This window comes from Bos taurus, chromosome 10 (genome assembly GCF_002263795.3).
Source record: "Bos taurus isolate L1 Dominette 01449 registration number 42190680 breed Hereford chromosome 10, ARS-UCD2.0, whole genome shotgun sequence".
NCBI classification, from domain to species: Eukaryota; Metazoa; Chordata; class Mammalia; order Artiodactyla; family Bovidae; genus Bos; species Bos taurus.
In genome coordinates this window covers 46,463,453-46,480,276 of record NC_037337.1, presented here as the reverse complement: position 1 = coordinate 46,480,276, position 16,824 = coordinate 46,463,453, and the positions used below count along the sequence as shown (strand labels likewise).

The 16,824-nt window shown below is 37.3% G+C and overlaps 1 protein-coding gene across 10 annotated transcripts in view; it reads left to right on the top strand.

Moving 5' to 3' along the window:
* Nucleotides 1-16,824, top strand: part of USP3 (ubiquitin specific peptidase 3) — a 102,377-nt gene that overhangs the window by 32,513 nt on the left and 53,040 nt on the right. For all 10 annotated transcript variants that reach the window (NM_001434791.1, NM_001434793.1, NM_001434792.1 and 7 more), the window contains one exon: nt 16,488-16,571. In NM_001434791.1, the coding sequence (NP_001421720.1) occupies nt 16,488-16,571 (84 nt within the window). The remainder of the gene's footprint in view (nt 1-16,487; nt 16,572-16,824) is intronic.

Sequence of the window (16,824 nt, the reverse complement as noted above, 5' to 3'; positions counted from 1 at the left end):
CTTAACCACTGGACCACCAGGGAAGTCCTTCAGGCTAATTTTTTTTTTTTTTTAAGTATCACATCCTGTAAAAGGATATTGGAGGCCTTATTCTCTCTTTGTGATACACTATGCATGTCTGTTTCATATAAATGACAGTAAAGTGAGAATTTTTCTGACTACTTAGAACAGGTTATTTAGATTACAAGTGATATTTAACAATCCACATCTATTTGGTATGCTCAGAGAGTCAGTGTATTTTACAGTTTCACTTTGGTGTGAAGCAAATCTCTTTCCTTGACTAGTAAGTTGTGAATAAGTCTTTATTGTTTTTAATCGTTTTACTGAATTTGAAAGGTTTTGACATTGAAAGGAGCCCTTTGGTTTTGGTTTTTGCCATACAGCCCTCGAATGCTGTGTGGCAGAAACAATACATGAAGGCAATACTGGGCAGGAATGGGGGTTTAAGGTCCAAATACTGCTTTTGATTCACGCTCTCTACTGAAGTTGTATGCTTTCTGCATCATTGGTTGACTGTTGTATTGTAGAAAGGTATCCATCAAAAGGCAGGGGGAAAGGGTCAGTGGCTTCCCAAGTTTACATTTTTACAAGTTCACGGTTATAATGCTGTGGCTGCTGAATAAACCATATTAAGATTTAGTCCTCCAGATCACTACTGTTTCAGTGATCCTTTGTGTGGACGATGTCCAGACCTGAGAGACAAGCTAGAGGCAGGCGAAAGCATCAGTGAAAGCGAAAACCTTGTGAAGATTTTCTGAACCTAGTTTATTGTTGTTTAATGCCATGAAACACTCCTTCCTACAAAAATTAAGCATTGGCCAAGGTGTTAAAGTATTTTCATTAGATTTTCCCCCTTTCCCTCAGGACACTTACATACTAGAATGACACAACCATCTAACTGACAGCACTGTGTGTTTCTGTCAAGTTGTAAGTATTTCTCCTTCAACGGCAGGAATTAAGATCATTCTGGAGGTATCTGTTGCTAAGTCATCATTGTAGGTTGTGTCAGTCTGTATGCACCAGATGTTGAGAATATTCATTCTTCTTGATATTTATTTAGCAGTGTGCGTGAGATGCTTAATGGGGAAGTTTGGAAACACAGTTGGATCTCTGTGTACAGTGGGTTTTGTTGCTATTGGTAAGATGATGAAGAAATAGTAACTCTTGAAGAAATTTAAAGAATTATCTTAGAATTTTCTTAATGGAGTAGAATTATATTTGTAGGTCTCTTTAAAAATAATAGACTATGTACTTTAACATCTTTGTATATTGCATTTTGGGGGAATACCTTTATTAACTTGGACTGGAATTTAATTTGCTTTCATTTGGTATAGGGTACTAAAGTACAAGTCATTTCATGGCTGAATTGGAATTAAGTGGTAGATCTTGAACCTTGGGGAATATACACCATGGCGGGGGCTTCTTGGCCAACTGCCAGTCTTTTGTGTGAGGTAATACAGAGCCGCAAGTGTGTGGGTATCCAGAGCTTCTGAAATGCAGGAAGGGAGCTGCAGCTGGTCACATAACCGTCTCATTTGTGGGTTTAGAACAAAATGCTAGGGAATCATTCTGCAGTTTTATACTGACAGCCTAAAAGGAATCTGTGATAGTGGTAAGCTGGTGGAGCTGTAGTTCAACATTTCTCCACACCTCTCAATGATTAAGAAACAAAAAAGGATTTCTTTTTCTGTATGGGGGGTGTGTGTACGTGTGTGTATTTTCCAACGCACCTTAGTAATTTTGCTTCAGTTTGTAGATTTTCCTTGTATATACGTTTCTTGTGGTTAGACTGATTGGTTTGCTTCAGAGATAAAATATTAGTGAATACAAATAGGTTTAACCTATTTTATTATTAGTTATTATTTTGACTGTAGCTAATGTTAAGGCTCCTTTTCCATGTGCTCTGTCCTCTGAAGAAGTTGAAACCTGCTCTGAGATCTGCAGTTCTTCTATCGTTTCTTTCCCCTTTCCATGAGTCCCTGCCCTGTCCTGTTTTTGCATATCCTTTATGAACTTATTACTGACCTGTCTGCACGCCCCTCCCCCACTCCCAAGCTCCAATCGTAGCTGGATATAATCTCTCCTAAGCTCACAGTCCCTGGGATACTTGTAGTTTCCTGCTGCATGTTAGTTATTTGTAGATGTCCTAGGGGACTTCAGGAACCATATGTCAGATCTTTGTATCATCCACAGTACTCAGTGTCTGGTGCTGAGTAGGCAGTAGCTGTTTGAAAGATTTGAATTTTGTTAACTCTTTTCCAAAAGTGGTGAAGGTTATACCAAAACTATACTGCTGTACCCTGTCGATCCTCTTGGAGGACTGAGGAGCTACAGAACATTTTTCCTGAAAAAAGAGCCAAATCACAGCATATGTGAGCTATTCCATTGACTTCCCAAGAGGCACGGTCTTACAGAGCAGGTCCCTTCACTTCCTATATAAACAGCACATCCAGAAGAAGCACTCATCAAGCAAGCAGAACAACATAAAGTGGGTCATGATTTCAAAAGAGGGAAACCAATGCCAGAAGGAATCATTTTGGTTTGACACAAACCCACTCTTTTAGGAGACAAATTAAAATTTTAATAAAAATGAAAATCTCAAGATTTTCACACAAGCTCAGGTGTTCAGATTATTGTGTGTAATATTTCCTCTTCCCACTCCAAATTCTCTCCCCTAGTCACTACAAATGGAACTGTATGTGGTACATATTATTGTATCAAAAAAAACAAAAAAAAATTAAATTTAGAAACTAATATTTGACTTTTTTTCCTCTTGTACTTTAGATAGAATTCATTAAGAAACATTGTCAAATCTTCAAAATAGACAAGCAGCTTGTGTAGCTCAATATCAGAAAAACAAACAACCCAATCAAAAAATGGGCAGAAGACCCAAACAGACACCTCTCCAAAGAAGACATACAGACAGCTAACAAACACATTAAAAGATGCTCAACATCACTCATAACCAGACATTTACAGTTAATAGATTTAAAATACTGAACAAGTGATTGTTGGCATCTGACATAGTCTTGTCAACTTAGCACAAAACTGAATTTCTGAGGATTCAGAAGTATGAAAGGAATAGTAAAACTAAACTACTGGAATTTTTACTTCCTGGCAAAGTAATTAATGTTTTAAAGCACTCTTTCAAACAAAGAAATATTATGAAATGTGAGTCGATTCACTTGTCTAGAAGAAAGACTTGTATTTTAGATTTTAAGCACCCATAACAAATAGCAGTTTTAATGAAAACTTATAAAAGTAAAGCTTTTATTTGTGGGCTTAAATGGATGCTGAATCATTTTCAAAGGCAGTTGTGATTAAAAAGAAGATCTTTTGTTGACTCTCCTTATAAACTTTTTGGACACAGATTTTCAGTGTTGTAAAGATTAGAGAACAGGAAGAATTTTGTTTATTTAAAAACAGTATTTTGAAGTTTTATTAAAAAGAAACTTTAATTCATGGTCTGAAAACAAAAGGCTCTTAATAAGCTAGTACTTGTCTGCTTTTAACAAAGGAAATGGGTTTTCGCTGCAGGTATTCTTCTAGTTTACCAAAATTGGTTTAGTTGATGGCAATACATTAGAATTGAATACAAGAGAATTTAAAAATAAGCTTGTTTTCTAAAAGAGTTCTTTGGATTTAACTTTTCTTGGTTTGAAATAGATGAAGTCATTGGAATATCAGCTTTGCTTGTTTTGTGGTTTGCTCTCTGTAACTATATCTATCATGATAATATCTGTCATTATAATAAAGCTGGAGGTCAGAGTTTGCTCTGGACATCACATTATGGTATCTGTTACACAAGGGATGAAAAATAATTTAAAACTTAACGATCGATTTGTCATTGCTCTTTCTTGAGGGGTACTTTTTGCATAAATGTTTTTTATTTTCTTTGTATTAGTATTATACACAACTTACTATATAAAGATTGCTGTATAGCCAGTAGATTAAAGGACTTGTTTCTTTACTGTTGCTTAAAAAAAAAAATCCGGTTCATTTGCATGATGACTTCCTCTTGTTTCACGAGATTGAAGATTGGTTTGGTCTGGGAGGTTTGTTAGGACTTCAAGAAAATGACGTGGAGCCTTGTGCCTTGGGTAGGTTCAACAGCACTAACAACAGGAATGGAAAAAGCTATAGAATTTTAAAGCTGAGAAAGAGTTTTCTTTGTTTTGGGTGTGACATCTGTGTCATATAATATGGTAGCAGTTGAACAATTAAAAGTGGCTGGTGGGACTGAGGAGTTGAATGTTCTGTTTTATTTTAATGATGTTTAAATTGCAACATGTATCTGGTAGCTACTGTGTCAGATAGTGCAGCCTCAAACTATTAAAATTTAACATTGATTATACTAATATTCTGAAACTTTCAAAACCGTAAGACAAAAATCTTAATAGAAACTCCAAAAAGAAAATGTCAGTTGTAAATAAGTATAACTTAAAGCCAGTCTAACCCAGGAAGATGTGTCAAAAAAAAATATGTAATTACTGAATCAGTTTCACAAGTCTGCCAACACATTCATTTTTAAAGGAAATCCCAGATTATTGTACCATTAGAAGCAAAAGTACATTTATAAATAAACAATTTCTGATTCTTAAAAACTAATAACATTGAAATAAAAGGAAACTATTAAAATAGGATGGTCCCCCTAAAAGAAAGCAAGCATCATATGCAAATTGATGAAATACTAAAGCTGTTTCCATGAAAATCAGAAACAAGACAAATACTTCCAGTCATTACTTACATCATCACCACTGTTATTAAACATTGCTTTTGCAGTTCTAGTCATTGAAATAAGACAGAATAAGTAAATAATTGGTATAAATTTGGAAAAGAACAAATTATTTCTGCTTTCAAACTGTTTAATGCCCAGAGAACTCAGGGAGACTTTAGTAGAAAAGAAGTGCAATTAGTAATTAATTTTGAAATGGTCAGTTCAGTTCAGTCACTCAGTTGTGTCTGACTCTTTGCGACCCCATGAACCGCAGCATGCCAGGCCTCCCCGTCCATCACCAACTCCCAGAGTCCACCCAAACCCACGTCCATTGAGTCGGTGATGCCATCCAACCATCTCATCCTCTGTCTGCCCTTCTCCTCCTGCCCTCAATCTTTCCCAGCATCAGGGTCTTTTCAAATAAGTCAGCTCTTGGCATCAGGTGGCCAAAGTATTAGAGTTTCAGCTTCAACATCAGGCTTTCCAATGAACACCCAGGACTGATCTCCTTTGTGATACACGATAAATATACAAAAACTAACAGGTTTCTCTTCATTAGTTAAAAATGGAAATGACGAACAAAAAAGCGTTCAATATAGGACAAAAATTACAAACTAAATCTAGGAATAAGTGTATTAAAGAAAGACACCAAAGCAAAGATATAGATCCTTTTTGAAGAAGATTTGGCATTACAAGCAGTTCCTTTCCCCCTTAAGTTTTCGCCTTCAAAAATTTTCCCTGGAGACAGGAACTGATGACCATGATGATCCTCGGACATAATGTGAACAACATCCCGAAAGATCAGAATAGCGGATATGTTGCTTTTATTCGATAAGTAAATATTCATTTGAGAACTAACCAGCTCTATGTTAGGAGTCTAGTTTTTAGTGCTGCTGCTGCTGCATCGCTTTAGTCGTGTCTGACTCTGTGCGACCCCATAGACGGCAGCCCACCAGGCTTCCCGTCCCTGGGATTCTCCAGGCAAGAACACTGGAGTGGGTTGCCATTTCCTTCTCCAATGCATGAAAGTGAAAAGTGAAAGTGAAGTCGCTCAGTTGTGCCCAACTCTAGCAACCCCATGGACTGCAGCCCACCAGGCTCCTCCGTCCATGGGATTCTCTAGGCAAAAGTACTGGAGTGGGGTGCCATTGCCTTGGTCTCTAAAACAATGTACTGGAACATATGGGAAGAAAATGTCAGAACTCTGAAAAAAATCTTTGGCAAATATTTTAATACACCTACTGCCAGTGGTCTGTGGACTAGATGGTTCTGCCATGAGCTACATGCAGAGAGTCCTGAATCAGCTGCGTGTGTGGTGGCCTCACCCTTGTTCACTTTTATTAGCCTTGTGCAGTATGCTGCTGTGTTTTTTGTCTGCCCAGTTACGTGGATTTACTTTATTTTACCAAAAATCAACCCTCATCAAGTGGATAAACATTTGGACAGATTTTTACGAGGGAAAAATCCTTCAAGATGAAAACAGTAATGATAGTAACACAAATACTGGTGAAAAAGGAAAAGGCAAGCTGACATACTACATTCTTACTTAGAGCTCATCAAACACATTACAAAATAAAAATCTTGGCTACCTAAATAAAAACACAGACCAATCAGATGTGATTAGGACTTCCCCTGTGGCTCAGTGGTTAAGAATCTGCCTGAAGTGCAGCAGACTCGGGTTTGATCCCTGAGTCGGGACGATCCCCTGGAGAAGGAAATGGCAACCCATTCCAATATTCTTGCCTGGAGAATTCCATGGACGGAGGAGCCTTTCAGGCTACTGTCCAGGAGATCGCAAAGAGTCGGACACAGCTGAGAGACTAACACGTTTCCCCTTCACTTTCAATCAGATCTGATAAATCGGACAAAAAGTTTACGAAACTGTATGAGATACGAATTTATATCCATTATCATTAATGTCAAACCTCATCCTATGTATATATTATACTTTGAGATACTGGTTTAACAAAAGTATTAAAGATATGGATAGCAAGACATTTTAAAAGTTTCTTTCATCTCTAGCTCATTCTTCTAAAAATTTTTTATACTATACATATATTGATTTAGATTTCCTTACATTTCTAATTAGGACAGCCATGTGTAACTGTGTTGTGGGTGGTGGATGTTCAGTTTTGTGGCTAATTTTTAAATCTCATTAGAAGCCATTGAAAATAATTTGAAAGATTTTGCCTTAATGGACAAGTGTTTCTAAAATTAGAATTTTTAAAAGGAGGTGGACCCATATTAAATTTTAGGATGAGAAAATGATTGAGCCATGCTGCATGTTTTAATTTTTGGAGAATGGGGAAATAAAGTACAGATGGGGATGACCAAGTGAGGAATACTTTTTGCCGTTAAACAGTGAATGGTGTGCTACATGGCAATGAGGGAGGGTACGGGGGTTGTTGATGTGTGGAATGAAAGCTGAAATCTAAGCGTAAAGAAGGTAACACTGAAGTGAAAGGAAAGATTGTGAGGGAAAGATGAGAGAGAAGAAAATTTAGGTAAGATCGACATTGCAGGACCATCAAATACTACAGCTTAATTCAGCTACAGCTATTTATGGATTTGACTGTAATTGTACTTAGATAGGGCAGGGACAAATATTATATGAAAAGAAATAACCAAAGTATAGGATAAACTATTAGTTGAGATGGAGGAGGAAAAATGTGGGTTTGGGGGAGGTTATAGAAATAAAAACAGAAAAGGATTAGGCATGATTTTAAATACTAGAAATTAGAAAAAAAAATCTGAAAATGTATGCTTAAGAAATCAGTGTAATGAAGAAATTGGACAATTTTGTTATTCAGTCATGTCCAACTCTTTGCGACGCCATGGACCTCAGCACACCAGGCCTCCCTGTCCATCACCAACTCCCAGCGTTTACTCAAACTCGTGTCCATGGAGTCCGTAATGCCATCCAACCATCTCATCCTCTGTCATCCCATTCTCCTCCCACCTTCAATCTTTCCCAGCATCAGGGTCTTTTCCAGTGAGTCAGTTCCTCGCATCCAAAGTATTGGAGTTTCAGCTTCAGCATCAGTCCTTCCAATGAATATTCAGGATTGATTTCCTTTAGGATGGACTGCTTGGATCTCCTTGCAGTCCAAGGGACTCTCAAGAATCTTCTCCAACACCACAGTTCAAAAGCATCAGTTCTTCAGTGCTCAGCTTTCTTTATAGTCCAACTCTCACATCCATACTTGGCTACTGGAAAAATCATAGCTTTGACTAGACAGACCTTTGTTGGCAAAGTAATGTCTCTGCTTTTTAATATGCTGTCTAGGTTAGTCATAACTTTTCTTCCAAGCGTCTTTTAATTTCATGGCTGCAGTCACCATTTCAGTGATTTTGGAGCCCCCCCAAAAATAGTCTATCACTGTTTCCATTGCTTCCCCACCTATTTGCCATGAAGTGATTTTTTTTTTGCCCCCCCCCCTTTTTTTGGTATTAGAGTAGCAGAATTTGAAATTATTATCCACTTTTTTTTTTACCAAATTATTTAATAGTATAAATAATTGGTATTTCTTATGAAAATTTACCTGCTACCTGGTGCAAGGTGGTAAAATTATTTGCATATCTCCTGCTTTGAACAACCGTATGTATATAATACCCTACTCTACATTTAATCAGTTTATTAACTATTGGTTTAAAATACTTTAAAACTAGCATCAAGTTTGGTTCAAGGAATTTGGGTTGAGACTAATTTTTACATAGCTGAGATGATAGTATACTTTGTCTCAACATGTTATAAGTAGAGAAAGATAAGAATCTTCCTTCTTTGCCTTTTTATATCTCATTTTCTTATCTAACATCTCTAACATGTTGTCTAATACGATTTCTTAAGTATTATATTTTGTCTTTAGTGTCCAGTTTACTTCAATTTTCTTAAGCATTTCTTTCTTTTCAGTAAATACAGAAGTAAATGTTCTCTGTATCAGACAAGTAGTCTAGTAGAGGTATAGCCCATCTTTACTTGAAGAATCACCTAAAATCATGAAATTTAAACTTGCTTTAGTATTAATTCAATAGCCTAAAAGTTGGCTGGAAGAAACACAAGCTGGAATCAAGAATGCCGGGAGAAATATCAATAACCTCAGATATGCAGATGATACCACCCTTATGGCAGAAAGTGAAGAGGAACTAAAGAGCCTCTTGATGAAAGTGAAAGTGGAGAGTGAAAAAGTTGGCTTAAAGCTCAACATTCAGAAAACGAAGATCATGGCATCTGGTCCCATCACTTCATGGGAAATAGGTGGGGAAACAGTGGAAACAGTGTCAGACTTTATTTTTCTGGGCTCCAAAATCACTGGAGATGGTGATTGCAGCCATGAAATTAAAAGACGCCACTGCTGGGCATACACACTGAGGAAACCAGAATTGAAAGAGACACGTGTACCCCAATGTTCATCACAGCACTTTATAATAGCCAGGACATGGAAGCAACCTAGATGTCCATCAGCAGATGAATGGATAAGAAAGCTGTGGTACATATACACAATGGAGTATTACTCAGCCATTAAAAAGAATACATTTGAATCAGTTCTAATGAGGTGGATGAAACTGGAGCCTATTATACAGAGTGAAGTAAGCCAGAAAGAAAAACACCAATACAGTATACTAATGCATATATATGGAATTTAGAAAGATGGTAACAATAACCCTGTATACGAGACAGCAAAAGAGACACTGATGTACAGAACAGCCTTTTGGACTCTGTGGGAGAGGAAGAGGGTGGGATGATTTGGGAGAATGGCATTGAAATATGTATAATATCATATATGAAATGAGTCACCAGTCAAGGTGCGATGCACGATACTGGATGCTTGGGGCTGGTGCACTGGGACGACCCAGAGGGATGGTATGGGGAGGGAGGAGGGAGGAGGGTTCAGGATGGGGAACACATGTATACCTGTGGCGGATTCATTTCGATATATGGCAAAACCAATACAATATTGTAAAGTTAAAAAAAAAAAAAAAGACGCTTACTCCTTGGAAGGAAAGTTATGACCAACCTAGATAGCATATTCAAAAGCAGAGACATTACTTGGCCAACAAAGGTTCGTCTAGTCAAGGCTATGGTTTTTCCTGTGGTCATGTATGGATGTGAGAGTTGGACTATGAAGAAGGCTGAGCATCAAAGAATTGATGCTTTTGAACTGTGGTGTTGGAGAAGACTCTTGAGAGTCCCTTGGACTGCAAGGAGATCCAACCAGTCCATTCTAAAGGAGATCAGCCCTGGGATTTCTTTGGAAGGACTGATGCTAAAGCTGAAACTCCAGTACTTTGGCCACCTCATGCGAAGAGTTGACTTATTGGAAAAGACTCTGATGCTGGGAGGGCTTGGGGGCAGGAGGAGAAGGGGACGACAGAGGATGAGATGGCTGGATGGCATCACTGACTCGATGGACGTGAGTCTGAATGAACTCCGAGAGTTGGTGATGGACAGGGAGGCCTGGTGTGCTGTGATTCATGGGGTCTCAAAGAGTCGGACACGACTGAGCGACTGATCTGATCTGATCTGATCTGACTTTTGTTTGTTAGACACATGAAGTCCTATTTATATGAATGAAGAGATGCCAAAACCTGCACCTCAGCTCCAGTTTCTCAGTAGAAAGAAGAAAAAGAGAACACCTTTTTATATTATTTCAGTTACATTTTGGGACCCAGGTGTATTTTCACCTTAAGACATTTAGCCCTATTTTATAACAATATTTATTCAAAATGGGACATGCCTTCCAGGTTTCTGATGCCCAGTCTAGAAGCTCTGGAACACAGCGTACAAGTTATGTACTCCTTTCTACTTATTCTGGTGTAGTCTCCTTGGAGGGAAAACCAAGAATGGTGGCTCATTTTTTTTCAGGTGTTAGAGGCAACCATAATTCTGACCTAATATCATCAACACAATTGCAAACCAGGAAGAGATTCCTAGAACTTGTTTACTTTAAATTCTTCTGTTTGTCTTGGGACTTTTTAATGCCAGTATTAATGAGAGAGTTTCCAGTTTGAAAGCAGTGTCTCAGCTCAAGGCTAAGGCACCAGATAGCATTTAAATCCTTATTTATTTCCTACTTTTGTTACTTACTTTCTTTTGACCTCTGGGCCAGGGAGGAAGAAGAAATCAAAACAGAGGGAATGGGGGCAGCTAGAGAAGGGTGTGTTACAAGGCAGCCCTGGTTACACAATGGAAGGAAGCCGACATTTACTGACCCTGTACCACGTGCCAGGCGCCCCTGGGAGTTTCGACCTGTGGAAGCAGGTGCTTTCCTTTCATCGTCGTCATCAGATGATGCTTGTACAGTGTGATGAATTCAGACAGGATGAAAGTTAGAAGCCTAGAGATAAATGTCCTTCTTAGTGACTGTAAGAATTTCTGAAGTCTACTCTTGGAAATAAGGACAATTGTGAAATCCTAAAATTTTTTAAGACAGACCAAATTCAGCCAAAATCAATTGATTTCTTCTAGTTCATTGAAGTTATACTTCTTACCTCTTTATGACAATGGTAGTATTTTAGAATAGTAGAGCAGCCAGTGTCTTAGATATTTTCTAGGCCAGCAGTCCTGTCCAAGAGAAATAATTCATCACGTATGTAATACAAAATTTTCTAGTAGCCATAATAAAAAAGCAAAGACAAACAGGTAAATTCATTTAAATTGTATATTTTATTTAACCTGGTTATCCAAAATGTTGGGTGGCCAGAAAGTTTGTTCTGGTTTTGTCATAAGGTCTTGCATATATTGACCCTCTAAGATCTTATGGAAAAACCTGAATGAACTTTTTGGTGAACCCAGTATTACCATGTCAATGTTGTAATCCATGTAGAATTATTAGAGATGGTTTGTATCTTTTTTTGAAATATGAAACCTTCAGAATCCAGTGTGATATTTTACACATATAGCACATTTCCATTCAGATGCTAACTTTTCATGAGAAATGCTTGATCTGTATTCAGTCATAAGAGTTGCCATTGAAAATGTAGATTCCAAACACTATTAAAATTTTTTCCAATAAAGTACCCCCCCAAAACCCCCATTTTCTTTAATACTTGATATCTGTATTGACAGGACCGACATCTTTTTTTTTTAGAATAATTGACTGAAGCAAAAGCATATCAGTTTCAAAACTGTATCTAAGTTAGGTAAATCCACTCACTCTTGTAACAGCTCAGTATTATCAATATCAAATTCAAAGGGCCATTATATAAACTGAAAATCAGCTCTAAATTTATTCATGTCAACAAAGCATTCTTCAATTTTTCTTGTAGCTATTAGAGCCAACTTACATAATGCTATTGCGTTTAAAATCTCTTGCATATTTGTTCATGTTGAAATGTGTAAAACCATTATTAATTTATAGTATGAATAGTTTAAATTTGTACATAAATTCTCATACCTGTCTAGCTGTGTCAAAAACAAGCTTTTCCTCTCTCCTTGGATCTTTAAATTCAGCTCCTTCACGTGCACTGTGCTGTAGGTAACAAATGTAGGTCATGGGGTGGTGTTTTCTCTTATGTTGGATATTGGCAGGTGTTCCTTTTGATTCAAGAAAATCTTGAATTAGACCTAACAGAACGTAAACCTTTGTAAAATCTGCCATGACTCAAGCAGTGAATATTGGCAAAGAGCATGTAGTCATTGAATTCATTATCTTCTGTCTCTTAAAACAGTTCCACTGGTGATGAGTCAGAGCATTTGTACATGTATACTGAACAGTTTTAGGAACTGCACAATTTTAGTAACTGCACCCATGATACAGTCCAGAGCACAAATATTTTCAGTATGTTAACATGAAGTTGATCAAATAAGGGAATTAATTCCAATAAATCTGGAGTTTTGATCCCACATAACTGGTTCTTGTTTGTGTTGATAGAAAGTAGCTTTTTCCTATCTAACTGAAAGTGACAGATGTAAAAGATTAAAAAACATTTGCAACATGAGTTTGATTGCTTTTAAGGCAGGTCAGGAAGCAACAGTTAGAACTGGACATGGAAAAACAGACTGGTTCCAAATAGGAAAAGGAGTACATCAAGGCTGTATATTGTCACCCTGCTTATTTAACTTCTATGCAGAGTACATCATGAGAAACGCTGGACTGGAAGAAGCACAAGCTGGAATCAAGATTGCCGGGAGAAATATCAATAACCTCAGATATGCAGATGACACCACCCTTATGGCAGAAAGTGAAGAGGAACTAAAAAGCCTCTTGATGAAAGTGAAAGAGGAGAGTGAAAAAGTTGGCTTAAAGCTCAACATTCAGAAAACAAAGATCCTGGCATCTGGTCCCATCCCTTCATTGGAAATAGATGGGGAAACAGTGGAAACAGTGTCAGACTTTATTTTTCTGGGCTCCAGAATCACTGCAGATGGTGATTGCAGCCATGAAATTAAAAGACACTTACTCCTTGGAAGGAAAGGTATGACCAACCTAGATAGCATATTGAAAAGCAGAGACATTACTTTGCCAACATAGGTCCGTCTAGTCAAGGTTATGGTTTTTCCAGTGGTCATGTATGGATGTGAGAGTTGGACTGTGAAGAAAGCTGAGCACCGAAGAATTGATGCTTTTGAACTGTGGTGTTGGAGAAGACTGTTGCGAGTCCCTTGGACTGCAAGGAGATCCAACCAGTCCATTCTAAAGGAGATCAATCCTGGGTGTTCATTGGAAGGACTGATGCTAAAGCTGAAACTCCAGTACTTTGGTCACCTCATGCGAAGAGTTGACTCACTGGAAAAGACCCTGATGCTGGGAGGGATTGGGGACAGGAGAAGGGGACGACAGAGGATGAGATGGCTGGATGGCATCACCGACTTGATGGATATGAGTTTGAGTAAACTCCGGGAGTTGGTGATGGACAGGGAGGCCTGGCGTGCTGCGGTTCATGGGGTCGCAAAGAGTCGGACACGACTGAGTGACTGAACTGAACTGAAGGTTGCAAGTAGACATTTCAATTTGGAAGTCATTTGAGACAAAATGTACCCTAAGTATTCATTGGCCACTGTCTCTTGTAAAACTTACCTAAAGCTAAAAATAAAAGTATTTATAGTTTTCAAATGTTAAATCAGTTTTTGGTGAATCAACTGAAGATCTTTGACTTTTTGTAAAATATCCTTTGTGATCTCTCAAATTTTAAAACATAATTCCCTTAACTGAAATAATAAATTAATGTTTCATCTCTCCATCTAAAAATGGTTTTCTTTCTTGAGCAAGAATTCAGGCTGTTTTGTAGCTTGCCAGAATTGTAAGATCAAATCCCTAAAGTCAATGAGAAATCATTTTGTTACATATTTCATTCTGATTTCATTGTGACAGAGTTCATTGATTATATTTTGACTGTAGAGAGGCAGCTTCTTGTTAAATTACTATGCATTTGCTGAAAATGACTCAACATTGTCTATTATCTTAAAACTTTTTTATGCACAGCTTATTAATTTGGCTCTGCTGTGTTAAATCATAATTGCCATTCTTAGGAAAATTACACTCGATTCTACCTCATTAGCGTGCCTTAATTTGAAGTTAAAAAATTTTTTTCATTCTTAGTTTTTGAGCCAGAAAACTAATTTAATTGTATTATAATTAAAATAAATATTTCAATTTAACTACAAATTACAGTTTATGTAGGTATCACTGTAACTTCTGCTTTCTGCATAAAATATTGAAATAAGCACTTTATAGTGCTTCATTAGTGCATAGAAAAGTAACAGAAAAATAGCCATGCCACGATAGCACAGCTCTAGAGCCTAGAGCAACTTACTCACTTTAATGATGAACACTCAAAAGAGATGAAGTAAATAGACCCAGTTAAGGCAGATTAGTTCAGAATGGAGCAAGGCCATAAATAAATCTGTTTCAACACATGAAAATGTTCCTTTAACAAATGCTAAAGGCTGAATTCATGTCACACCAAAAAGAATTACTTTAATATGAAAAAAGTTATTTCATATAATTTAAAGCAATTTGTTTCTTTAAACAAAGCAACCATTTGTGTGTGTGTGTGTGAAAGTTAAGGGGTTCACTTTTCAATTAGATAGACTAGCAGCATGTAAATATGTGAAAGGTCATCTAAATTTGCTCTTAGACTTCATTCCCCAGATGAACAGTAGCGTTTGGAGTTGTTTTTGTTTTGAACACTGGGTAATTCTTTTAGCCAAAGTGCATGTATATGTTTATGCCAATCTAGAATGAGAATGTGAGCAGGAATTAGGGTAACAATACAGTTGCATGCTCTAGTGCATACCTGGGATTCACAGAGGAATCAAGTGCCCTAATCCCAGATTTATAGAGTAGACCTTACCCTCTTAACATTTATGCTGAGAAGAAGCAAGGAACTGAAACTTCCCACGAATTTAATTGCTTTATGCATTTGTTATAAAACCAATGAAGAATTATTTTCCTCCCATTGCTGATGGCTTTGATCAAAGAGAAACAGTCTGGGATGTGAATGGTAGCTTTTGCTATTAGTAGAAATGTTAAGGATTGACCATGGGAGCTTGGAAAATATTAGAGACTCTTGGTTGACAGCATTAGATAGTCAGATTTTGGGGGAGGGGCTTGTTAAATAATTACATGTGTAAATTGTGACTAAGAGACACAAGCCATGTTTTCGTGTGTAATATTTTTTTAAACAAATTACTTTCCCCCATCCTCTTTACAATTTTTGAATAGCCTGGTTTCAGGTATGTAGGAAATAATTTTTGGATTGTGCTAGATTTGACCTAATTTTTACTAATTGCTAGGCATTCAAAATTTTGCTCAGAAGAATGGCATTGTGATTGTCATTATTCTTTGGTAGTTTTAATAAGTGGTTTTGTACGAAGCTGCAGTTCAAAAGAATATTTTGGTACTAGCTTGTAAGTTTCAGTTAAAATTGGCCATATTCCAGGAAAAAAAAAATTGAGTGCTAATGTACAAGTTAGAGTTTATTATGTCTGATTCCTTATATTATTTGCTTATTGACTTGCTAACACACACACACACACACACACACACACACAATATCAGTTCTAAAGAACATCTTAAACATCTTTCATCAAAGTGTTTGTTTACTGTACAACGTAGCCACTGTTTTATACTTTTGTTTTCTAACATTGCAGAATGAAAAGATTCATTCTTCTCAATTTAGTTTATTTAAATTAAATTATGTGTAAAAGGGGCTTCTCTGGTGGCTCAAACAGTAAAGAATCTGCCTGCAGTGTAGGAGACCCAAGTTCTGTCCCTGGATCAGGAAGATACCCTGGAGAAGGGAATGGCAACCCACTCCAGTAGTCTTGCCTGAAAAATTTCATGGACAGAGGAGCTTGGCTGGCGTGTAAAATGTATAGCTTTTAATTCAAATATCCCTACAGGTTAATTATCTTTTTCTTGTTTTTTCTTACATCTCTTCTCCCCATTAATTTGAGTTGGGAGCGATCACATTAAAGCTTTAGGCTTCATGCTACATGAATAGAATTGGTGCTTTGTATTTCGTTCTCCATGTATTATGCACCGCTAAAAGGAATATAACACATGTCGCAGCCTAGTTCATTTTCAAAGAGGAATTGAAGAGCTTTGGAATAAAAATGTGAAAAGAAAGTAGTGTTCATTGCCTACGTGGCTTTTAAAAAAGGCTCCTTAAAAACATTCCAGTGTGGATTCTAAGTCCTCTTTGAACTCACCGCTGACTGTAACTGCTCACAGAGCCACGTGACCATCTTGGCAGCATGGGTTTAGTGATTTCATTACTGTGGTTTCCTCAAGCTCTTTACACACACTGATTAATATTTTCCTTGCAGTTATCGCTGTGATGATTTTGTGGTTAATGACACCAAGCTGGGACTGGTACAGAAAGTCAGAGAACACTTACAGAACTTGGAAAAGTAAGTAATAGACCTTGGGGAAGAAGGGGTGGAATGGGGTTGAGGGGTCTTTCAGAATTTCTGAGTGGGATTTTTGTTGATGAGTTCTATAAGCTCATCACACTCAATGTTTTTAGTGTGATTGAAATGTGAGCAAAATAAACTTTGGAGTTAGGTATATGAAAACTGTCAGTGGTCATAACTCAGCATTTATTTCATTTAGTATTTTCCATAAACTGTGTCCAAGGCTCCAGAGGCTGTTTTTTAGTTACTA